We start from the raw sequence: 25,506 nt of genomic DNA, 5'->3' as shown, positions 1-25,506 counted from the left end.
ACTACATTTCAGAAATTTTTGAAAAAAGGTTTTTGAGCACAGCAAGAGTTTTTAATGTTGCACACATCAGACAATTCTGCAGAGTTCAGAAGAGAGGAAAAGTATTATTACTGACAAAGAAGCCTCTTAACACTCTGCAAATATTTTACACTTTTTAAAAGACACTAGAAAATGCTGTTTGTGACCAGAAAGACAGGTTCAAAATGAAATAAGGTTTGGTGGAGATTAGAGATGAAACAAGAGAAAATTTATCTCTGACTATTTTGAGAATTGATTCATCGTTGAAGTCATTTTTCAAGCTCAAATGGCAAACTGGTTTCACTGGTTCCAGCTTCTCCAATGTTGTGACGATTTGCAGCTTTCCTAAACTGAATATCTTTGCGCTTTGGACTATTGCTCGAACAAAAACAAGACAACGAATTTGACTTTAAGAAATTGTGATTTGTTTCCCACTATATTTTCCTAAACATTTTACAGAAAATTCACCTGAGAAAATAACTGGAAGATGAATTAATAAATGCAAATACAGCCCCAGGGAAGATTTAAACATGTAAAAACACGTTGCTGAAGTTCTTTTGAACACTGAAGCCTCAGCTGCTCCTCCAGCAGCTGCAGCTCGTATGATGTGTGGTCTCAGTGTGTGAATATAAAGCACCGCGGTGATGAAAGGGTCATCTGTCCCGCACAAACTGAGGATATTTTGGACAAGGATACATTATCGAGCTTTAAGAAACCAAAGCTGTAACAAAAAAAAACCTTTTGTCCGGATTTGTTGTGCTCAGATGGAAAAAAAATGACAGCCGGAGCTGTGAAGTGAAGCCGGAAGCCTGGCAGTGTTTGCAACATTTTCTAGCTGTTGAACTAAACAACATGTTATATTTGGCCGTTTGTCTTGCAGATGGAATTTTACAGTGATGGATTCGATAAACACTCGCGGCCAAAATGTCTTTTGACAGAACAGCATCAAGCTAGGAACCAGCTGCTGGTCCCGGAGGCGCGAGTTGTATGCTGCTTCACTGTGCAGTCAGCAGAAGGGCACACAGGTGGTTCTGTTAATGAAGACATGATGGAGCAAACGATCAGGGTTACGTTCCAAATATTACAGCAGGTTCTAAAAATACGGTTTGAATCTGACCACGGAACAAATCATCAAAAACAAAACATGTCGGGACAAATTTCGAACCACAGGCATCATGACAACATTCACATCCACAATACTTAGGCCTGTATTCAATAGTTAAATAGATATGTTTAATATTGAATACATTTATGCATGTGTTTGAAATTCTTATTCATTTATTTTTAAAGCACAGCAGGGGTTTCTTGTGCAGCACCTATAGGCATTTCCAAATGCTTTACATAAATATAAATATAATACATAATATCTAAATAACACAATGAAGAGACAACTTTACTGTTTCAGGCCACCTTTGGGTGCTTGCACCCTGCTTTCTGGAAAGCAGAGCGAAGTGGAGCAGGACGACGCAGGAGGCTGTTAAACGTACTGTGATTTGTTTAAAATAGACGTCAGTGACAAATGGCTGCGAGTAACAAAAGCTTTAAACAACAGCAGAGTGCAGGAGTTTCATTACAGGCTGCAGGGAACATAAGACATCGCACACATGTTCCTACTGCTATGAGGACCCTCTGTGACGCAAGAATTCCCTTTTAGTCCGTTTACCCAAAACAAACTTCATTCTAACACCAACACTTTTTTTAAAACACCCAGGCCCAGACAAAAAGGCCTACTCTCAGGTTCTCACATTGGTCCTCATAACTATACAAGTACAGGAGGATGTGTTGCCCTAAACAGAGGCGGAGAGGTGAAGGAAAGTAGGGTTTGAGGTATATTCTTGGGTTTTCTTTGGTCAAATATTTACCGATCCAATCAGGGAACAGAGGGAGTGGCTGAGAACGATGACTTTGAGGCCGTGCGCTAGTTTGAGTTGTAGTTCCGTTATGGCGGCGGAGAAAGATACGAGCGAAGCCATTCGGTCGTTGTGGCAACGCTGCCGAATATCCAGAAGTTAAAGCCTGAGCAAGAACAGTCTTTGCTGGGGCGGCCTCTAGCTCACCCCGTAAGAGCGTGCACCCCATGTAGGCAGAGTCCTTTGCAGCGCCCCAGGTTCAAATCCGACTTGCGGCCCTTTGCTGCGTGTCTTTCTCTCCCTGTCTAAGGTCCTAAGCCATGATGTTGTGGCCCTCCTCTCCACGGGGGTTCGGGAAAAGTTAGATTTTCCAGCTGGCTCCGTTAGTGGTGAAGGAGTTGGCTAAGGCTAACGCTAGCGATGCTAAGCCGACGTCACGACCAAACGTTAGTGATTGGTTATGGCGGATCCAGAGTGGCTCTGGGCAGATCCAATAGTTTTAAACTTCAACAGTGTACCCGCCTTCAACACTTGTCAGTGGAGAGAGGCCAGACTCTCTGGACAGATGAAATGGACCAGAGTCTGGTAGGACCAGGCTAGAAGGAAAGTGCTGCAGACAGAGGAATACGTTAAGGACTTTTTGTTTCATCTGTAAATTTACTGTAAACAAAGGACAGCATGAGAATAAGTCCTCATGTGTCTCCAAAGTAGGACCATATTTCCCATCAGCCCTGTTGCCTCCTTATATATACACAAAGCTGAACAGTTTGGGTTTCCTCTTCCCGTGCTTCATACTGCTCTGCATGGTACCGCAGTGCTTAAGGTTGTTTGTCTGGTGTTAATCTTGGCGGTCGTTTTAGACCAAGATGTTTTAGTCAAATTTAGTCCTTTTTTTGTAGGATTTAGTCTCATTTTAGTCGTGCATTTTTATTGCTTTTGTCTCCTAAGTGTTTCGAGGCTACAACTGTGTTGTTGTGTACAGCTTCCATTAACATGTTGTCGTTCTTTTTCCTATTTGGTTTCACACAAACAGCGGTCTCCTGGGTGAAAGTCCTGTGTTTGCTTGACCCATTCATCTGCCCGGACCTCTTACCTTGTCAGGCTTCAAGCGATGCGTTTGTGTCTGAATCTTACCGAACAATCAATGTCCTGTGAGGAACTTCTGGCAGCTACGGTTGTGATTTAGGCATGTGTGTGACTGCCGTGACTAATAATTGAAAAAAACAGTGGCGTACATGATAGACAGATGACCTGCCAGGCATTTTTTGATAGTGCCTGCCCTTTTCTACACAGTTGCCAATGACGGCTTCAAACCATCTGGCTCGTCAGGTTACCAGATTTCCTCCCTACACGGACTTTATTGCTCTTCACTGAGTCATCTCAAATCACATGGGAGAAGTTGGCCTAAAGGACTTTCTGCCAAAAAATCTTTCTAGGTTTAAGCAACAAAACTACTTGGTTAAGTTTAGGAAAAGATAGTGGTTTGGGTTAATATTAGTCTCGCTTTGCCAGACCCTCCTCCACAGCGCCGCGGAGGAAGGTCTGTCTAGTCCACACAGCATCCCGGTATGGGAGAAAAACGTGATGGGAGAAAAACGTGCCCTGGTTTATTGGCATTTCTTTAAACCAATCACAATCGTCTTGGGTTTAGAAAGCCAACACAAAGAAAGCGGAAGGTAACGGCCATCCGGCCTAAAAGAGTGACATCCAGCAGAATTTCAGGCAGCAATAGCACAATCCCTGAAGTGGAACATCATGGATATAGACTAGGTTGAAAATGGCAGAAAGCCCTGAACTTTTTCTGTTTGCAATCCAGGTGCGTTTCATACAGGCGCTAAAGGGACACTGTTGGCAACTGACCAAGCTGCTGTATTTGACAAGTTGGGAGGGAGAACGGGTTCATATATATTAACACTAGAAAGTCATGAAAAGTATGTGTGTATAAAGTGTACACAGATATTAGACAAAGATTCAGACAGACAGACAGACATTAAAGTGCTTACATGCAGAGAATAATAAATGAGGCTGTTTCCTTTGATTCTCACAGTCATTTACAGCATTGATTGTTTGTTGGCTGTATGGACAGCAGCGAGGCCGGCTATTGGCTCAGGTCATCACCTTATAAACGCACTGAACGCCTCCTCAATACAGTCACACAGCATCACCACGGATGGATAGAGGGATGGATTAATAATGAACACACACTGAGGCCGAGGGGACATCGACTCCTTTGAACTGCCTATTGTGTAGCTCTGAATCCAAGTTTTTAGTTGTTTGATTTTTATGGTAAATTCCAGATGTAAAAGTCTGATTTCTTTTCATTTTCATATTACAATTTACTCAAGTACTGCACAGTACAATTTGGACTTGTACTCTACTTGAGTATTCCCAGCTTCTTTTTCTAAATGGAGACTTGTTTGGTTTATGTTTCATGTTCATGTATCTTGTTTCGAAAGCATTTTTAGACCTTTTAGAACCTGTTTTTATGACTAAAGCGTTGGCAGGCGGAGCAGTGAGGCTTTTAAGCAGGTGTAAATCAGGTTTGTTTAACGTTTAACACCCAGCAGGCCTGTAATAATCACAGCTTCAGCATGACTACGGATAAGAGCCTAATGATTTGTTGCCGGTGCTTGTTTTAAACATTTCAAATCAACTAGAGTTATTTCTTTTTGTTTGAGCTGTGAGTGCAGGACTCGTAATCATTTTCAGTTGCAAAGGATTGTTCTTAAGAAAACCCGGAAACATGATCACACAATTATGTGATGAATCTCTAAAAGATATACAGATACTTGGCGTAACCATAAATATTCCTATACCACCTACAGTTTTACAGTTAGACACTTAAACTATTCTGTGGGTATAAATTCTTATTTAACTGGAAGTTGTATATTTTCAGCTCCTTGACATAAACTGCTTTGTAAATCTTCTCTTTCCTCAACATTTCTTGACGTGAGACTTTCCATTCACACTTGTGTAACCTTTTTTCCAATTTAAAGTATAACTGCTGCTGTCATGATATATGTTCTAAACATGGACATAAATATTGCAGGAGTGAAATCTCAAAGGATTTCAGGTGTGAATTGTCTGCAGGGCCTTCATCCCAGACTGCACATCCTTACCGGTTAGCTTGTCCTATAATTTAAACTTCTGACCGTCTGTTAGATTTGCATCCTAATGCTTTAATATTCTGTTTTCACATTGAAGTCACACACATAATCATAAAAGAGAAAACATACTTTACCTATTTTAACCCCCCACCCCCACCCACCAAAATCTAATTAATCTGAATTATTTTTCATCCAGTTTCCCTTTATCACAATTCTTACTTTTCCCACAGAAATGGAGCTTAACAGTCCTTTTTCAGTTCTCTAATTTACATGAAGATGACATTAATATAGCCTACCATCTTGTTTTTTAAGTTACAGACAAAATATATCAAGAACATTCCCAGGAACAATGACATAATGTCACTTTAATGCACTGTTCATTATTGCTTAACTGTTTTCAAACTACATTTGTAAACTCTCCATTTTATATTATTTTTTAAATATTTGATTCCAGTCCCAAAAGCCACCTTTTTTGCACCAGTATTGTATGCCCAGCCCCCTTAGTTGGGTGGAATTGAAAAACAATATGTTGCCAGTGTGAATTATCTTCATGTTATTACTTTATGTGACATGGAAAATAATCATTGATTAGCAGAAAAAAAAAAATTGTCCTCAATAGTAATAATACTATCTACTTAGCATAAAATTTGATTTTTGTAAAATTTGATTCTTTTTGTATATTAATCAAACGACATTTATTTATTTACTGATAATGAACATAAATTAAAAACAATCATTCTATATATTACATTTACAATTTCATTATTTTAATGTTTTAATGGAAGGAACTACTTAACTCTACATCGCCTGTTTCTGTAATGTAGTGATTGTTCAGCGTGGCGGAGTGATACATGAGTGAAGTGTCGTTTGACCGCGGATTTCTTGTTTAAGTTTGAGGCGTACTTTTGTTTGCTTTATTTGAAGCCCGACATTTGCTGTAATACTCAAACGAGTTAACGCTATATGTTCAGTAATACTTGTTGACGTGTTAATACTGCTCCAGTTTCGAAAATTACTGGTTAAAGGTGTGCTTAAATGTTCACCGCAAGATGGCAGTGCTTTCCTGGTAATGGCGCAAGTTGACAGAAGATTAGCTAGCTAGCTGGCTAGCTAGCTAGCATAGGCTTGTTGCTAGTCTAACGTTAATTGGTCGCTGTTTTCCTCAGGTTTGTAACCTTGAAAAGAGCCCATATGTGATTAAAATAATTACAGCTTATTGTACAGGGAGGTACTGTCCTATTCGCTTGTCACATAGAGATGTTTAATGTTTATCACAGTGCTATTAAGTACTGGGACACTCCCCCTACTCAAATAAATGTTAGCTAACGTAAAGTAGCTAACGTTAATGCTACCTCGACATTAGCTTCATTAAATAAATGTGTATTCCAGTTTTCTTAATCTAACTTAGTGATTTCGGCACACTGCTCATAATATGTCAATATTAACTCATGTTAAATTAACTACAACTAAATTATTCTAACTAACATTACCACAGCATTTTTGTGTTAGCATGTATGCTATATGCTGATTTGCATCCATTCCAAGCAGGCTAACGTTACCTGGTAACAAAAGTACCTTTTTTTACTACAATGTGTTCATCTGTAGACTAGTACAAGTCAACTGAAGTAATACTGTTCGTATTTGGATAAACAATTAACTTTATTTTTATGTAGAAAAAAAATTATTTACTGACTAGTTGATATAAGCAGGAATTTTTTTTCGATTAACCTTTTATTTAATTTTACTGTTTATTGTTATGCACCAGAACCTCAAGGCAAATTCTTATGTGTAACGTTATGTGAAAACCTTGCCATTCATGTCTAGTTCCAGCTTTACAAATGTGAAGATTTGCTGGTAAAGGAAATATCTATAGAAATGACCTTGGGGCACTGATACATTTTGATGAGCATTCTTTTTTATTATCATATTTATATTATATATATAATGTATCATATTTTGTCAGTTTATCATATCAAGCACAGTGAATTTTAATCAAATGCAATAAGTGACATTAATTGATAATGAAAATGATTGTGATCATACTTTTAGCTCTTATCACGAGATGTAATTGCATCTAATGTTACTGCTCTTTGTAGATTAGTAATTGTACAGAAATACAGCTACGCAGGGCTTTGAGGTAATTACAGTACTTTATTATTTAACTAATGGGCAGAGCACTCTTTCTGTATATGTAGGCCTACTTCTTTCAGTTCTGACTCTGTATATATGTGTGTTCCAGATCTACGATGCAGAGGGGACGTTACAGCACTTTATTGATGGCAATGATCCCAGTAAATCCAGTTGGATGAGGTATATCCGCTGTGCCAGACACTGTGGGGAGCAGAACATGATGGTTGTACAGTACAGGTAAGAACATGTTTAATTCTATAAATGACATTTGGTGGGGTTTTGTCATCCAATAGTCAACAGGAATGTGTAAGAATACAGCTAATGTATACCTATACCATGTAATACCATGAAAATGCACATATTCCAGCATACTAGGCTCCAGTGGAAAAATGTGTTCACAGTCCCAGGATGGACTGTCGTAGAGACACCCAATATAAAACTATTTCAGAGCAGATAAAGCAGTTATCAAAAGTTTCTATCTTATCTTTATGAATTTATGAGTATGTCAGGTATCTAAAATTTAGTTATTTTATAGTTATCAACTTCTTTCCACCAAATATGGTAGGCTATTTGTATATTGTTGAATTGCTCATAATAACATACTGTACAATTACATGTCAGACTCTGGTGACTCTGGCAAATATTGCATCATTATGTTTCTTGTTCTTTAATTTGATCCTTAGTTTTTATCAGGACATTTTCCCCATATTTTTCCTGTTGCGTGTTCTCTGTTGTGACTCGGCTTTGGAGTAAATTAATTTCAATTGTGATATGTGGTTGAAGGCTCAGAAAAGCTTGTAAGTGGACCTTGAGCTTAGCCTATTTATTTTACACATATAAAATATGTTATTGTGAAAGCATTAAGAAGTAATGAGAAGCACTTGCAGTGTGTCTTGTTATGTGGGGACAGTTAAGTAATAAAAGTTATAAAAGCAGTAAATTAATAAAACACAAAACACAAACACTGTACGAGAGAAAGGTGTAGTGGGAGTAGTGTAATGAAGTGATTGTCCACATGCTAGAGTTCCACCTTTTTCTTTATTTAGTCAACATAATGTTATTAAAGCTTTAGTGCGTAACTTTTTGATATTAATGAATGTCACATTAAAGCCTTTGCCAAATTACTTGCTGCAAAGCTAATTAAGACTTACAGCTCAACACAACTCTCTCTGTATTTCTCAGTATGGCTATGTTCGTCGTCCGGCGACTTTCGTGCGCAGAAACTCATGTAAAGATAATTACCTCTTCTGAAGAGTCCATCATGTTTTTTTAAACAGTCCTTACTGTCTTGGCACAGGTAGCACTTTTTTATTACGGCCTGTGGCTTCACCAGCAAAAGATAACTATGTAAGTAACTTCACTTCATTAAGATGTTTGAAAACTGTATATTTATGCTATTAAAAGAAATACAAAGTGATGGGTATTTCTCTACATAAACAATTTAGCATCAACATAAACTTTTAAGCATCTCAAGGTTGGATTGGAAAGGTCCTCTTATTTTGTTGAACTTACACAAGTGGCTAAAGTACATAACTGTCATCAGTAGCGTTAGGTGTCATCATTTAGATGCCAAAACATCGTCAGATGTTGTATACCAGCAGTTTGTCATTATAACCTTAAGCTGAAATATCAGTGCTGCTATTGTAATATCTTACTTAATGCTAAATATACTTTATTTTTTATAGAAAAGCAGCTGACTTTTAATCAACTGGCTGGTTAAAAAAGAAAAGAAGTTGTCTTTTTTTATTCAGATTTCTATCATGTAGAATTATGTTTGTTGTTATGCTTGGTACAACATATCTTGTTTGATACATGGATACTTGTGGACCACTAATGCAGGCACAGAATTCAACTTATGTATTATTTCATGACATTGGGACACATTGCATTGTCATATGTAGTTTGACATTTATAGTAGATCTCCCTTCTAATGAAAAATGACACACAAGAAAAGTCTTATTAATGGTGTATAGTTTATTTTTAACGATAATACAGTTTCAGATTGTGCCAATGAGAACAATTCTAAATGGCTAATACAAGCATACCACCTTACTTTCAAAATATGTTACAAAATCTTGAACATAACAAATATAGTAATTACCTTCTGTAATTATTAGCACAAATGAACAAAAAAAACCACATTTACCTTTGGATACTAGATGTACAATTGAATTGTATTACTGCACTTTATTAATGTAAATGAGGAAAATATACATTTCATGTTAAAATAAAATGAATGTGATTAATACTTGCCTCCTATATAAGCAGGTAGTTGTCAGTTTAAAGGTTAAACAACTTTTTTTTCAAATGACCAACCAGACTTTGCAGCTAATGAAACCTTCCTTCAATAAGATGAAGAAACTTTATTATTATTTTATTAATCGTCACATACAATTATACAGTACAATGTAGTGAAATTCCATCTCTGCATTTAACCCATCCTAAGCATTATGGAGCAGTGGACAGCAACATACAGCTTCCAAAAAGCAACCGGCTGTACTGAACTTAATAGCTAAAGTATAGACACAGTTAAAGTTTCAGCAGTTATTATGTTCAGTGATTTATGGTATAACATGTAAACAGCTCAGACAGTTGATCCTTGTAAACATTTGTCTAAAAGCCTGGAACAGTAGACTGACATAATAACACGTTTCATCTTATGCACATTCAACTACAGTAACTAGAGTTCCCTCATGATTCTGAGGGCAAACTGTGACTCAACACAGTTTGTGTCATTTTAGTGTTTGCAAAGTACAACTCTCCCCTTACCTCTCCTCATTTCTCCTTACTGCGTATAGTGAATCAATAGGATTTCACAAATATAGGTGGAGACAAGTTAGCAGGGACTAATGATGCATGCCATTCAATTTCAAAGATAACAGACTAGACAAAATAAAACAATATCTGCTTTTGTTAAAACTGTGATGTATGTATGTAAGGAAAAACAAACAAAATGAAATCCTAATATCTTAGTTTCACAGTTTGACACTGCTGCTGTCAGTAAACCTATAAAGCCCAAATTATTTCCTAATCCTATTTACAGATTCAACTAAATTCACACAATACTGCCTGTTACACTCTCTAATTATCATAGTAAAACGACAGTAGGACCCCTCCCCCCCTTTGTGTTCTTTTAGGCTACAAGTGATGTTGTCATTTTGCAAGGGCCTTACAGGCAACACAACAGCTCATAAAATGGAACAGGTCTTTTCTCTGGCTTTCTTTACGTGTTCTTGTATCCAGTTATTTCTTTCATCCTCATGTTTTGTCTTTAGTTCATTGATTTTTTCGTTCAGATTTTCAATGTTTGGCGATTTAAGTGTCCCTGTCAGGTCATTCATTTCTTGTTCTTGTTTTTTCATCAATCTATCAAAGTCTTTCTGATATGCTTTGTGTTTGGTCAGTTGGCGTACAATCAAGTCATTGTGTATTTGTTGCTTCTCCTTCAGATTCTCCATTTCCTTGTCATGCTTTTCCGCCACAGCCGCAAAGTCCTCGGTGTATCTCTGTCTGAAATCATTGAATTCTTCAGCTTGCTTTCTGGCCTCTTGGTCATGTTTTTTCTTGATTACAGACAGATTTTTCAAAAGGGTTTCTTGTAGTTTTATTAATTCTTTCTCCTCTTGTTGTTTTCTGATTTCATCTTGTTTTCTTTGGTTTTCATATTCTTTTTTTTCTTGTTCATATTCTTCTCTGAGTTTTTCAAGTCGTTTTTGCTCCTTCTCTCGTCTCTGTTGATCTTCTCGATATTGGTTCTCCCACTTTTCCCTTCGTTCCTTATTCCAAGTCTCTTGTCCTCTTCTCAGTGCCTCTTTGTTTTCTATCCATGTTTTGTCAGCAGTTTCCTTTTTTTCAGTTTCATGTTTTATTTTTTCCCCCACAGCTTCAAGACTTTTTTCCCACTGCATTTGTTCAAGTTCATCCTGCATTTTTGTCTTCCTTTCCTCTGCTTCTCTCTTTTCTTCTTCTCTCTTCATCTTTTCCTGCTCCTTATTGATTTCCTCCTCTTTCTTAATTAGTTTGGCTTTCAGTTCTTTTTCTCGTTCAGTTTTGGTTATTTGTTCTGCCAATTCTTTTTTCTTTGCCTGGATTTCTTTTTTATGTTTATTTTCAACGTCCATCATCTCTCTCTGTATGTCTTCTTCCTTTTCCTTCAGGATTCTCTTCACTTCCTTTTGTATGGCTGCCTCAGCTTCTTGAAACATCTCAGAGGTGTAGCAGCCCCCACCATTTCTGTTCACCATTGATTCAACGTTGTCCAGTAGTTCTCTGGCTTGAGCACGTTTCTGATCTTCTGAACTTCTGTTATTGAAGACCTGGTATCTTCCTCCACAGTCCTCTATCAGTTTTTCAACAAAGCCATCCCGTATGTAATTCTCAAATGTTTGATTTCTCAGATCATCTCCTCTTGTGAATATGAGAATGATGTAGTCTCCTGAATTCTTGCCAAAGAACTCCTTGATCAGTTCCACAGTATCTTTCTCCTCTTGGGTAAAGCGGCCGATCTTTAGCACTAATAAGAACACATGAGGTCCTGGAGCCAACAAGCTGACGCATTTCACAAGCTCCCGTTTAACTTCTTCGTTGGTCAGAGTCGTGTCAAACAAGCCAGGGGTGTCAACTATGATGGCAGTCCGTCCATCAATCTCTCCTGTTTCTTTCCGGCAAAACTCGGTCACTGACTTTGGGCAGGCTTTAGATTTGAAGCATTGTTTGCCCAAAATAGTGTTTGCTGTTGCACTCTTTCCACAACCAGTCTTCCCAATCAGCACCATCCTGAGACACTCTCTACTCTGATGCTTATAAGCCAATTCGAGTACAGATTTTGGTTTTGCAACGTTTTTCACCCGTGGATTGACCAGCATTTTCTTTGTGAAACCTCTGGAGTCACCAGCTCTCATCTTTTCCACAGCGTGCAACACATTAAAGACCTGCTGCTTGTCTCTAAGGTCAAAGACAACATATCGTTCTCCACAGCTCTGAAGGAGCTCTTGTATGTGCACATTCTCCTTAAGAAATCTTACTACAGCTGGAGAATTAGGATCTGACTCCACAGGGACGAGAATCATGGTGAAGTCATTGACTCGAGAGCTGAATGTGTCCTGGATGGTCTCCCACTCTTTCTTGTCTTCATCAGTGAGGGGACCCACAGGTAAGACTAGGATAAAAGCATGGATGCACTCAGGATCAAAGAGGGTGAAACACCTGGATAATTCCTCCATTACTGCCTTCTGAGGTTTTCCATACAAGGCAGGCAGCTCCACCAGGGAAACCCAACGTCCACACACCTCTCCCTGCTTTTTAACACACTCTGATGACTTGGCAAATGGACCAAACTTTCTTTCTCCCAGAATAGCATTGGCTGCCGACATCTTCCAGGTTTCCAATCTCCCACACAACACTAAATTCAGAGGAGGTTTGGAAGTCATTGGATCAGTCTGTTCAGTACAGTTTAGATGTCCTCCTTTGTTGTCAGTCACTATGTTCTCCATCTGATCAATCAGTTCTTGATAATCATGTTCGGAAAGATCTTTCTTATCAAAGTTAATGCTGTGCTGCCTTTGTCTGCAGTCTATGATGACTTGGTTTACTGAAGCATTCTGGACCTCCCCATTTTGTGTTTTGATGACCATTGAGAATTTAAATGCATCTTGACCAAAGAAACTCAGGATGAACTTGAATTTCTGTCTGTCCTCTTCATTGAAGTCAGTAGGCTTCACTAACAGCAGGATTACATTTGGTCCAGGGGGGCAAAGAGCCACGCACATTTTCATCTCGTGTCTCACTTTGTCCTCAGGCAGACTGAAGACATCTGAGGTTTTTACTACTGTTAATTGTTTCCCCCTCCATTCTTTATAAATGACTGTAGGCCTACATTGCTTTGATATTTGTATATCAGAAACATATTGTTCCCTTGTGATGAAGTTACTTAGTATTGTCTTTTCGTTTTGTTGCTTTCCAAACACCAGAATCCTGAGTTCAGATGCTGTAAAAAAAACAAAAGCCAAAGCATTACAATTATTGTCCCTTTTCAGTGGTTTATACATTAATATATGAAAGGTATTTGGAGACTTAGACTCAGAATTAACGGGTTAAATAATAAATATTGAAAAATAAATATTTTTTCAATCAAATTTTAAATTGTCTTTCCACTAAGTTGGGTACTTCTGGATAATAAGGATATGTTCATTTATTGACAAAAAAAGCATGGATTTTATAAAAATCATCGTCTCCATCAATTTTTGCTCTTGGTATTGAGTCATTTGCAGAAGCTATAAAAAGTATAATGATATGATAATATTTAGGGTCTATAAAATTCAGTTATATGCAAATTTTACTGTAATTTGGATATCTTAATACCTCCTATTCTTGAGGTTATACAAATCTAGTTTTAAGATTGTCTAATTTGGGTACACGGGAGGCATGTTTGTCATTGGTCCTCAATTAAAAGAAGAAGTCAAAATTTGAACATAAAGCTACATTAATCAGTCTTTTGCTTTAAGAACAGAACATCATCAACATCAAAACAACATGACAGATATACAGCCACTTACTACTGGCTACAATGTTATCAGTACTGTTTTAATTAACTGCTTGTTACGTCTCTATCAGACGCCAGACTACTTTGGCACTTGTTTGAAGTTTCTGGCCACCTGGCAGATGTGATCCCACGTTTGGCTCTTTGACTTTAGTTCTGGTTTGGATTGGGCTTCACCAACCCCTTAGAAAAATGTTTGGGTCTTTCTATACTTTGCTCAGCATTTACCCCCCTTTCTCATGTTATCACTCCATTAAAGGGGTGTTATCAGTGGTTATCAGCCTCATATATACATATGGGTTAGAAGGGGCCTGCTACACAGAGTAGTAGGTTTAGAAGGCCGTTATCATCTATTCATATGGGGAGCCAACTTGGAGGTAGAGGATGACCGCTTCATTTCTATGGTAGCGATAACTAATAATGCCCATTCAATCAGCTGAAAACATTCAAAGTAGATGAATACAGTACACTGTAATACATTTCATGTTAGTTTAACTTGGAAATGCAAGTTCCCCTGCTGCGTTGAAAATCGAAGTTCACTCAACTTGAAGACTGCTTTTGTTTCAACTTAGAAATTAAAGTTAATGAGGTTGATGTAACTACAGTGTTCTAGTTTTGTTAAAGTTGTTCTTTTAGTTGATTTAACTTCGTATTACTTGGTTTAACTTCATACTTTAAGTTAAAACAAATAATTTATTTTCTTTAATAATGCAAGAAACCTTCCTTGCCTAGTATAACAGACATACCTTTGTGCTTTATTTCAGCTAACAGTTTCAAATTTATCAAACGTCACTTAACTCATGGTTACAAATGTAAACCAGCACAACAGTGACAATTACCAGGCAACAAAACACTACATTCTAAGCAGACACGTTTAATAAACGGAATTCATAAAGTTACATTTGTATTTCGAACAAACTGCAAACTTTTCAGCAAATTTTAACACAACTCTATTTACCGCCTTGCATCATGGGAATTGGCCAGTCAATGCACCAATTGCAGTCCTGACTGCAGTACGCAGATCGGGTTTGGGCTAAATGTGGGTGGAGCTAAACGTTTGACTTTTGAAAAGAACTTTCCATTTCAATTTAAGAAGAGTGAAATTCACAAGTTGTTGACAGGTACTCCCTCCGCCGGGCTCCAGTGCTTTCTTGTTTGCCACAACACGTGTTATATTTTAGTAGAAATTTGAATAGGCTACATCACTTATCTGCGGTGTATAATTAATTTATTGTGTCCATGCTTTAACTTTGCCGTGGAAGAAGACAGGTTATTTTAAACTCTAAAGGCAGCTCTTTTTTGTTGCAACACACACACGCTTTTTTTTCAACTGATAACTTAACTTACATACCCAAGTTCAATCAACACATACATTTTTTTAAATAGTCAACCCAATAAATAAATGCAAGTTTAACTTTCAAAAACTCATAAAGTTGAGTTAAAAATCCACAACTTGTATAAGCTCGTTCAGTTAAAAATAAGAAATAAGTGGACATAACTAAATGTGTCTGTAATATTTTACAGTGTATATATGGACCACAACTCCTTGCAAAATTTTGCAAGTTCAGTGCCAACATTTTTGTGTATGAGCCAACTGAAACTAAACAGGTTAGCTATCAAGTCTGTGTCAAGAACACACCACATTCTGTTGGCCCTTGGCTAGCTTATACACTTCCTCTTAGTGTGGTTGACCTAAATTATCTTGTCATGATGGGTTTCAGTGAACACATACCTTCTCGCTAACAGACAATACTTACCGAATGCTGATCCTGCCATTATGTCACTTCGCTGCAAACTTGTGGGAGAGAAATTCACATGGGGAAGCTTAGGTCTGTTAGGTTTTTGGACACAAAACAAAATTACAATAATGAGATACAGCAATAAAGTAAACAATCACATTAATTGTATTTTCCAGAAAACAGTTCTAAGTGTAGTCTGCGTAAATGTATAAAACGTAGACTTCATCTTCATCTAATTTGAGTCATAGTTTAGTGAAAGTGTTAATGCATTTAATGTTTTAAAGTGTAACCCAAGTGCAACTGATCTGATCAAATATTTGTTTAATTTGACAGCATTTATGCAAACTTTAAAAAAATAAAATCAGGTTTCTTGCTGGCTGTTAGGTGTCATTTATTTTCTCTATTTCCTCTTCACATACTAAACATTCTGCACTTACCTTAGGTTTTTTTCTGTTGCTTTTTTATTGTAGTTTATCTCTTATTGTAGTTTTTGCTAATCTCTCAAACTTTAGTACTGGGCTATCTCTTAACAGAATAGTCGACACCTGAGAATTATTAATAAACTGCTTTAATTAGTCTATTGAAAAATTAAGTATTTTCTGCAATACATCCTATACATGTATACATCCTGTACATGTGTTATACACATCTTAATTTTTTTGCCTTTATTTTCTGATTGTCTACTTACCAGTCAAATTTCTGCTGTCATCAAAGCACATCGAAGTAGACGCTCCACAATGAGATTAAATCACCCAGCACACCTTTTTGTTGCCAGGGCATGGCCCCACCTACAACAATGAAGCAAACTAGTAAAACCAGAACTGTAACTGAATTTTTTTATTGCCACAAGGGCAGTGTTTTTTTTAGAGTGCTTAGAAAATCAACCACACGTCCGTCCTCTGGGTTGTGAAGGCCAGTCCGGTTAACCCTAACCCTTTCAAACCACGCTTTCAGGTAGGAAAATGGCAGTTGATTTGAATTTTAAAAATATGTGAAATTGGTGTTTATTTCTGTTTTCATTTTTTAGCTGTAACCGTAACATGGGCCAGCTGTCTGACGTTTCTGCTGTGCTTATTTTCTGTACTACGTTGCTTCGCTAGCGTCTTTGATAAACCAAATCTAGTTGTTCCTCGTCCCCGTTTGCTTAGCTTCATTAAATTGTATTTACTGGATGCAGGGGTTTTCTACCCGGAAATTATTGTAAACAAACATTGTGATTGGGTCTATTGTCTGCCGATTAGAATTTCCCAGAAGACTGAATAGGTGTGGGCTTTCCCATAAAGGGAAATCAAAAGTAAAACTTGTCCACAGCAGGATGGAACAAAAGATGAATATGTTATTAGTGCAATATAATGAAACTGACAATTAAATGTTACGATAAATAAATCATCTGAGCACATCATCAGAGCCTCTTCATATATTTTTTCCTGTAAGTACATGTACAAACTGATATTGTGACTTTCTAACCAACCTAGCCTAATCTACCTCACATTAGTTTGTTCAATAAATTAATTCCTTCACACACTGCTGCCTACACTGTGGAAGTACAGCAAGAAATCCAACTCTATAGATTTAAGTACACTGCCAGAGTTTGCTGTGTGGGTTCATTTTATAAGTTGAGTCAACATTATCCACGCGGTTCCAGGCTAACTAGAAGAGACAAAATCTCTCAGATGGTGGAGAAATGTAGCTGGGGGCAGTTGCAGATGAGAAATAGCTGGTACACAAAAAAAGATGCCATATTGGTCATGTGTCACTTTGTGCACTATCCTAAAATACTTACCACTAATTATACTTATTTCTGTTGTTGCAAAAGTTTAATTTTTACACACACTTTGTATAAAACCACAGACACACACACACTTAAAAAATCCTCAAACAATCCAATCTGTTGTTACTGACGGATCTTTAATGTCAAAGTACAATGCAGTGTAAAAAACACAATTTATAAGGTTGATGCTACAACCATGCAAAGTCTGCTGCGTTTATTTTTTTTCTAGCAAAATCAGAACAACACATTGTAGACCATTGTTTAAAGGCCAATTGATCGTAGGCTCCCAACATCGTCACAGTAGGACATGCTTATCGTTTTTCATATATCAGCTGTAAAAGGAAAAAAGGGTAAAGATTCAACCAATTCATTCATCTATATCCATTTGTAAAATAGTGAATTGTTTTTAAAAAGTGTGTTTACAAGAAATAAGAGAACATATTTGCAGTTTGTGCAGAGGAGAAATATTCTGAATGACTAATTAAGCCATCTTAACTTTCCTAATGTGGTGACAAATGCAGTATTAACCTTTTGTAATTTTAACACAACTGAACAGAAGAATGCACCATATTTTCAGTGTGGGCGTGGACGTTTAGTCAAATTTTATGACTGAGATTATGTACATGTAAATATAAAAGTTTCCTTGTAAAACTAAATCTTTTCTGCATTATGTGTATTGGTTTCACTAGCTTACTTAACATTCACTGTATTGTCTCATTTTTTTGACTTGCAAAAAGACAAAGTCATTAAATGACAATACAGGCTGCAGCTGATAAGACATGTTTACTAACATGCATTCTGTTACACAGATACACTGAACTTTACAGCTATTGAACATGCATACATTGTAATTGTAATTTCACCACTGGGGATCAATCAAAAGTATAAAATTAAATTTAAAATGGCCACTAAAATTGTTATCTATTTACAGACATTTGCACTTAAAACTATAAAACATAATGTATTATATTGTTACATTCTTTGTCAGACATAGGTTAAATAAAGGTATAGTATCTGAACAACCTGACATAGGCCAGCATTATAGGCTACACCAGTTCTACATGAAAAAAATCCCTTTATATTTTAAGTTTTTAAACAAAAGCTCACAGTTTTTCAGCTGAAACTGTGTGGGTGTTGAAAAAACATCTCATAAAATGTGACAAGCCTTGTTTTCGCTGGCTTTCTTCACATGTTCCTGTATCCAGCTATGTATTTCCTCTTTATGTTTTTCCTCCAGCTCATTGATTTCTTCGTTGAGATATTCTTTTTTGTTCTCAAGTGTCAATTTCAGCTCATTCATTTCTTGTTCTTGTTTTTTCTTCAATTTCTTAAAGTCTTTCTGGTATACTTTGTGTTTGCACAACTGTTTTATCATTGAGGCATTTTGGTTTTGTTCCGTCTGCTTAGGATCCTCCATTTCCATTTCATTCTTTTCCATCTCAGCTGAAAGATCCTCGGTATATATCTCGCTGAATTCATTGACTTCATCAGCTTGCTTTTTGGCCTCCTCTTCATTTTTCTTCATTTCCCTTAATTTCTTCTTAGATAGATAGAGTTCTTGTAGTTCTTTACATTCTCTTTCTTCATATTCTCTTCTGATTATATCATCTTCTATTCTTTTGTTTTCACATCTTTTAAATTCTTGCTCTTGTCTGAGCTTTTCAAGTCGTTTTTGCTCCTCCTCTCGTTTCTGTTGATCTTCTTGGTATCGTTTGTCCCACCATTCCTTTCTTTCCTTCTCCCAAGCCTCTCGTTCTTTTCTCATGTTTTCCTCTTTTTCTTTGGCTCTCTCTTCTTTTTCTTGATCAAGTTTAGATGTTAGCTTTGCCAATTTTCTTTCTAACTCTTGCATATCTTCTTGATTGTTTCTTTCGAGGTCCCTCTGTTTCCTCTGTATCTCTTGTTCCTTCACCATCATGAACTCTTTTTCTTTTTGTATGGCTGCTTCAGTTTCTTGGAACCAATCTGAGGTGTAGTAGCCACCGCCATTTTCCTTCACCATTGCCTCAACCTTGATCAGCAGCTGGCTGACTTGAGAACGATTCTCCTGATCATTGTTATTGAAGACATGGTATCTTCCTCCACATTCAGTTATCAGTTTTTTTAAGGATCCCTCAGTGTCTTCTTCTATGTAACTCTCAATCGTTTGGTCTTCAAGATCATCTCCTCTGGTGAATACGATAATGATGAAGTCTTCTGACTTCTTGCCAAAAAAGTCCCTGATCAGCTCCACAGTTTCTTCTTCCTCTCGTGTAAAGCGACCAATCGGCAGCACCAGTAAGAACACATGAGGTCCTGGAGCCAACAAGCTGACACATTTCACAAGCTCCTGTTGAACTTCATCATTGGTCAGAGTTGTGTCGTACAAGCCAGGGGTGTCTATTATGACGACACGTTGCCCATCGATCTCTCCTGTTTCTTTCTGGCAAAGTTTGGTCACTGATATTTGACAAATTTTAGAATTAAAGCATTCTTTGCCCAAAATTGTGTTTCCAGTGGCACTCTTTCCACAACCAGTCTTTCCAATCAGCACCATCCTGAGACACTCTCTACTCTGCACCAAACTAGCATACTTTCTTCTCGGCACTATCCTGGGAGGCTCTCTACTATTATATTCATAAGCTTCTGATCCACGTCTTGTAAAAGATGGATTTTCCCATTCAGGTTCAACCATGGTCTCAGTCTCTTCAGTGAAGGTTAAATATTGTCCCCTGTTTTCACCCACTATGTTCTCCATTTTCTCAATCAATTCTTGAAAATCATTGTCATTTTTGGATTGGAACAATCTTGTTTCCCTGTGAGTATGTTAGTTAGTGTTGTCGCTTCATTCTTGCTTTTTCCAAAGATTTCAATCCTGAGTTTGGATGCTAAAAAACAATGAGAACAAAATCATTACCATAATTTCATGAAGAACTATCCTCTTTTAATTAATGTCACTAAATGTCAGACAATGATTCTTTTCAAAGACAGTTAGAGACCTTGAGATTGTACCACATTTTAGTCTCTTTTCAGTTCATAAGATCAAACTGGCTACATCGTCTCTTGACTATTAGCTTTCTTCATCAACTTGTCACTGACTTTGCTGTTTGATGCTGGTCAGGTAGTGTAAAAAAGTAAATAAAATGTATTTCTAAGGTGGTTTCATAGACATCAGCCACAAAGTGCTTTACACGGCATAAAACAAAATACAAGACATGAATAAATAATAGTAATAATGGATAAAAATCTTTCTTTCGTTCTGGTAAGAGAGTTAGTTAAAAAGTATTTTGAGCCCTGGCAGCACACAGACTTCAGCAGTTCAGACTGGAATCATTTAATTTTATTAATTTTATTAAACTGTTATGCCATCAGAATAATTTAAAAGATGATTTTATCACTATAAAATGTTATACAACTTAAGGTCAACCTTTCATTCTCCCTGCAACTGTCTTCTAGTAGGTGTGGCCCACTGCCTTCATTCTTCTTTGTCATGTGGCTTCTGTCTGTCATCTTGTCTTGCATTTAATTAAAGTCTTTCCCCTCACTAACAGAAAATATTCATGATATGAAGTCTTACTAGACTTACCGAACGCTATTTTGTGTTAGGGAAACTCCACTTTAGTAGCTGAAGTTGGTGCCTGTTGGGTTTAAGGAAAAAATTCCAAATGGTAAGTCATAAGTCAAGCACTGTAATTTCCAGAAACAATGTTCATGTTACTCTGCATAATTTCACAATCAGTCGAACGTGTTGCTGACATAGTTTTTCAATTATTGCCACACAGCCAGATATCAATATAATATGAGCAGCTGTTAAGTGACTTGGCAAGTACAGTACAGGCCAAAAGTTTGGACACACCTTCTCATTCAATGCGTTTCCTTTTTATTTTCAGAACTATTTACATTGTAGATTCTCACTGAAGGCATCAAAACTACGAATGAACACATGGAATTATGTACTTAACAAAAAAGTGTGAAATAACTGAAAACATGTCTTATATTTTAGATTCTTCAAAGTAGCCACCCTTTGCTTTTTTTTTATTAATAAGGGAAAAAAATCCACTAATTAACCCTGACAAAGCACACCTGTGAAGTGAAAACCATTTCTGGTGACTACCTCATGAAGCTCATTGAGAGAACACCAAGGGTTTGCAGAGTTATCAAAAAAAGCAAAGGGTGGCTACTTTGAAGAATCTAAAATATAAGACATGTTTTCAGTTATTTCACACTTTTTTGTTAAGTACATAATTCCATATGTGTTCATTCATAGTTTTGATGCCTTCATTGAGAATCTACAATGTAAATAGTCATGAAAATAAAGAAACACATTGAATGAGAAGGTGAGTCCAAACCTTTGGCCTGTACTGTATTTACTAGAAAATGTAAAATATTAAAATGCATGGCAATCATATAACGAGCATTCAAATTATATACAATACATATTTTAGTATCAGATAATATTAAAAAAAATATTATTTTAGTATCCAAAAGTAACAATAATAATGCATGAAGAGAAAAATTTACTTATAGCCTTCAATACACAGATATATAAAATTGTCTTAAAATAATTACATATGTTATATTGTTAAAAAATAACAACAAAAATGTACTTAATTAGGTTTTTAACTTAGTTTACATGCATGAATAACTTTGTTTCAATGAACATAATTAAAATGATTTGAACTGAATTTTAAACATTATTTTCTAGTTCTAGTCACTTAGTCAAAACTACTGCACTTACCTGAAGTTGCATCTTTTATTGCAGTTGAATCATGGTTTTTGGTCCTTCAGATCAGTCCAGACCATTCCGAACAGTCAATACCTGAGAATTATAAATAGACTTCTTTGATTAATAAAATTGAGGTTTGAAGCTACGTAAACATATACTAAATATTCTCTATCTTTATGGATATTATTTGCATTTATTATCTGTTGCATCTACTTACTACATACAGTTCTTGCTGCGCCAAACAAAGCGTGTATTAAATTAAGTACCAGCTCTAAAATAAAGTGAACTCAAGTAAGGTGTGACAACAATTAAGGGCAGCGCCCACACACCGACGAAGAACTCATTGGCTGAAAACACGATGTTGTCATTGCACAAGTATGACAAAAATGAAACAGCCCTTAGTGTTTGGCTGAAAAATTAAATGCTCATGACTTGAACATTTTAGTCTCTGTTAAAGCTAGTTCTAAATAGATCATTAGATCTAGTGTCAACTGTGGTGGGGTTTGGCTTAAATGTGGAAACAAAACAATCCTGCCTAAAACCTTTGAACATCTAATGTTTTTAGCAGGATCAGGTATTTGGTGCTAAAATGTCAAGTGAGAGCAGTTGTGCTACAAAGTGCATGACAAGAAGAAGCACACCTCCAAAACAAAGGGGATGTCCATGAATTATAATAAGTTTCCTTCAGAGAAATGGGACTTCCTTCCCGTATAGACAACTTAAACTGCATTTGGAATTTGAAACTCCCCTCAAGACTGAAACAGGTGCGAGTTCCGATCAAGGATTAGAAAAACTGGTGAAACTTGTCCATACCAGGATGTAGCCACAGTTAGTTATCCAAACAGTATTATTATTTCCTGTATGGAAAATTTGTAGTGTACACGTAAATATAAATGTAAATTCTGATTTATTTCAGCAAAGTCATGAAATATATTAATCTTGTGTTCATAAACATAAATGTTCAGCCTCTTCAAAAGACGGTCATGTTGTTCAGTGTCCTTGTCCTCTTCAGTTGAACTGCAATTGATTAGTCTTTAATCTTCAGACTTGTAAAAAAAAAAACAGTACTTCTAGACTTCAGCTTCCTTTATCAGTACAGATAATGTTCCTGTTAAAACAGTGACAGTTATTCAAACTCCAGCATGTCCTGTAGCTGCATTGTATTGCGTTCTGGTTTATTTCTTTCTCCTTTTGGCTAGAAATCGATATTTAGGGCCCGAGCGCCGACAGTGGCGAAGGCCCTATTGAAACTGAAGGAGTTATTATTCCTCCTGGCAAATGAATTGCCTTTTTGAGGGGCTTAACATACTCAAAAACTCACCAAAATTGGCGGGTTCATCAAGTCTGGTGAAAATGTACGTATTTTAAGGGTTTCGGGAATAGGCGCACAGAAATGGCTCTCTAGCGTCCCCCTACAAAATTAAATAAATTGAGCCACCGCAGTACGTTTAACGTAGACTCACGAAACGTGGTACACATATGAAGCATGTCAAGATGTACAAAAAAACATAATTGCAGCCATACCCTAAACCCAACAGGAAGTCCACCATTTTGAATTGAAAGTTCGAAATTAGTGCGATTTTGGCCATTTCCACGTCGTACATTAACCAACTCCTCCTAGAGATTTCATCCGATCAACTTCAAAATTGGTCTTTGCCATCTTAAGACGTTAAAGATGAAAAGTTAAAAAACTGCCAATTTTCCTTCTTTCTCTTGCATTTCTTCTTGATGATTTCTTTCAAGGTCCCTCTGTTTCCTCTGTATCTCTTGTTCCTTCACCATCATGATCTCTTTTTCTTTTTGCATGGCTGCTTCAGTTTCTTTGAACCAATCTGAGGTGTAGTAGCCACCACCGTTTTCTTCCACCATTGCCTCAACCTTGATCAGCAGCTGGCTGACTAGAGAAATATTCTCCTGATCATTGTTATTGAAGACATGGTATCTTCCCCCACATTCAGTTATCAGTTTTTGTAAAAGGCCCTCAGTGTCTTCTTCTATGTAACTCTCAATCGTTTGGTGTTCAATATCCTCTCCTCTGGTGAATACGACAATGATGAAGTCTTCCGACTTCTTACCAAAAAAGTCCCTGATCAGCTCCACAGTTTCTTCTTCCTCTTGTGTAAAGCGACCGATCGGCAGCACCAGTAAGAACACATGATGTCCTGGAGCCAACAAGCTGACACATTTCACAAGCTCCTGTTGAACTTTATCATTGGTCAGAGTCGTGTCGAACAAGCCAGGGGTGTCTACTATGACAATAGGCTGCCCATCAATCTCTCCTGTTGCTTTCTAGCAAAGCTTGGTCACTGACAGTTGACACACTTGATTTCTTTGCCCAAAAGGGAGTTTCCAGTGGCACTCTTTCCACTACCAGTCTTTCCAATCAGCACCATCCTAAGACACTCTCTACTCTATCTAGCAGAGTAAGGTGTAACAACAATGAATGGGCAGGACCCACACACCAAGAACTCATTGGCTGAAAACACGATGTTGTCATTGAAGTATTACAAAATTAAACAGCCTACCAGAGTGTGGCTGACAAATTAAGTGCTCAATTTTTAGTCTCTGTTAAAGCTAGTTATAAATAAATCATTAGATCCAGTGTCAACTCTGGTGGGTTTTGGCTTAAATGTGGAAACTAAACAATCTTGACTATAACTTCACTCTGCAAGATTTAAACATCTAGTGCTTTTACTAGGATCAGGTTTTTGATGCTATAAGATCAAGTGTCAGTGAGCAGTTGTGCTTCAAGGTGTACGTACAGAGAAAAAAAAAACAACCTGCAAAATTCTGAATTCCCCTGAAGACAGTAACATGTGTCTGATAACAAGTGATTTCCGATCAAGGCTTAGAAAAACTGGCAAAACTTGTTACATTACATTACATTTTTTTTTAGCTAACGCTAAATCCAAGGAAGAAAAAGGTGTACATTTTAAAGTTAAATGCATCAATTTGGTGCACTTTGAGAGCTTAATTAAAAGACAACTATATCTATGAACAATCTGTGTTCTTTTAAACAATGTTGTGTTCTTGTAAGCAATTTAATCATTAACACATGTTAAGAAATGAGTGGGGATGACGTTGCAAAAAAGTCACACCCACAAAGAATGGTAAATGAGACAGGGTTTAGTTTACAAACGGTAAAAACACAAAATCCCCTAGAGCATACAGTTGAGTCATCAAATTGATTTAAGCAAAAGTGGTTACCTGTGTTGAACTGGTTTATTTTCTATTTATTACAAGTTTGGACAGGTTATTGATCAACTCAATAATGATATATTCTACTCTAACTTTTCCTACATCCCTATTGACAAACTCCCAAAAATCCCCCTCTTTCTCCCCTTTCATGTTTAAGCTGTCCTATCAAATAAAGGCCTAAAATGCCAAAAAGGAAAAAAAGATTTGACTTAAAAAGTAAGGTAAATACAGTGAGGTAAATGAATGTAAATAAAAGGTACATTTGGAGCACACTGTAAGTACTCTCATTTTTGTTAAGAAGATGATGTAGTTTGTCATGTAAGTTAACCTTAAGTGCAATGGAGGCACCGTTCATCTATTAAACCACACTGTAATGACACAAACACCTATAAATAATGTGGTCTTTATTAGACAGTTTTACCCTAATTATACACCATTTAGGCCTACCTA

At 36.9% G+C, this 25,506-nt stretch overlaps 2 protein-coding genes and 1 long non-coding RNA gene across 3 annotated transcripts in view; 1 reads left to right on the top strand and 2 right to left on the bottom strand.

Annotated features, from left to right (window-relative positions):
• Positions 1-25,506, top strand: part of prdm6 (PR domain containing 6) — a 95,900-nt gene that overhangs the window by 28,530 nt on the left and 41,864 nt on the right. Inside the window, exon 5 of the mRNA XM_028579196.1 lies at positions 7,215-7,342. Coding sequence (XP_028434997.1) covers positions 7,215-7,342 — 128 coding nt within the window. The remainder of the gene's footprint in view (positions 1-7,214; positions 7,343-25,506) is intronic.
• On the bottom strand, positions 11,206-12,879 carry LOC114555091 (GTPase IMAP family member 8-like; the record flags this gene model as incomplete). The annotated part of the gene is made up of 1 exon (XM_028577197.1): positions 11,206-12,879. A coding segment is annotated over exon 1 (1,674 nt), but the record flags the coding sequence as incomplete, so codon positions are not given.
• Positions 19,899-21,953, bottom strand: LOC114555415 (uncharacterized). Its single transcript, XR_003692565.1, has 3 exons — positions 21,871-21,953; positions 20,719-20,770; positions 19,899-20,020 (listed from the first exon to the last, which is right to left on the bottom strand). It is a non-coding gene; the product is annotated as an uncharacterized LOC114555415 (long non-coding RNA).

This window comes from Perca flavescens, chromosome 5 (genome assembly GCF_004354835.1).
Source record: "Perca flavescens isolate YP-PL-M2 chromosome 5, PFLA_1.0, whole genome shotgun sequence".
Lineage (NCBI taxonomy): Eukaryota > Metazoa > Chordata > Actinopteri > Perciformes > Percidae > Perca > Perca flavescens.
The sequence above is the reverse complement of the archived record's forward strand: the minus strand, read 5'-3'. Positions and strand labels throughout refer to the sequence as shown.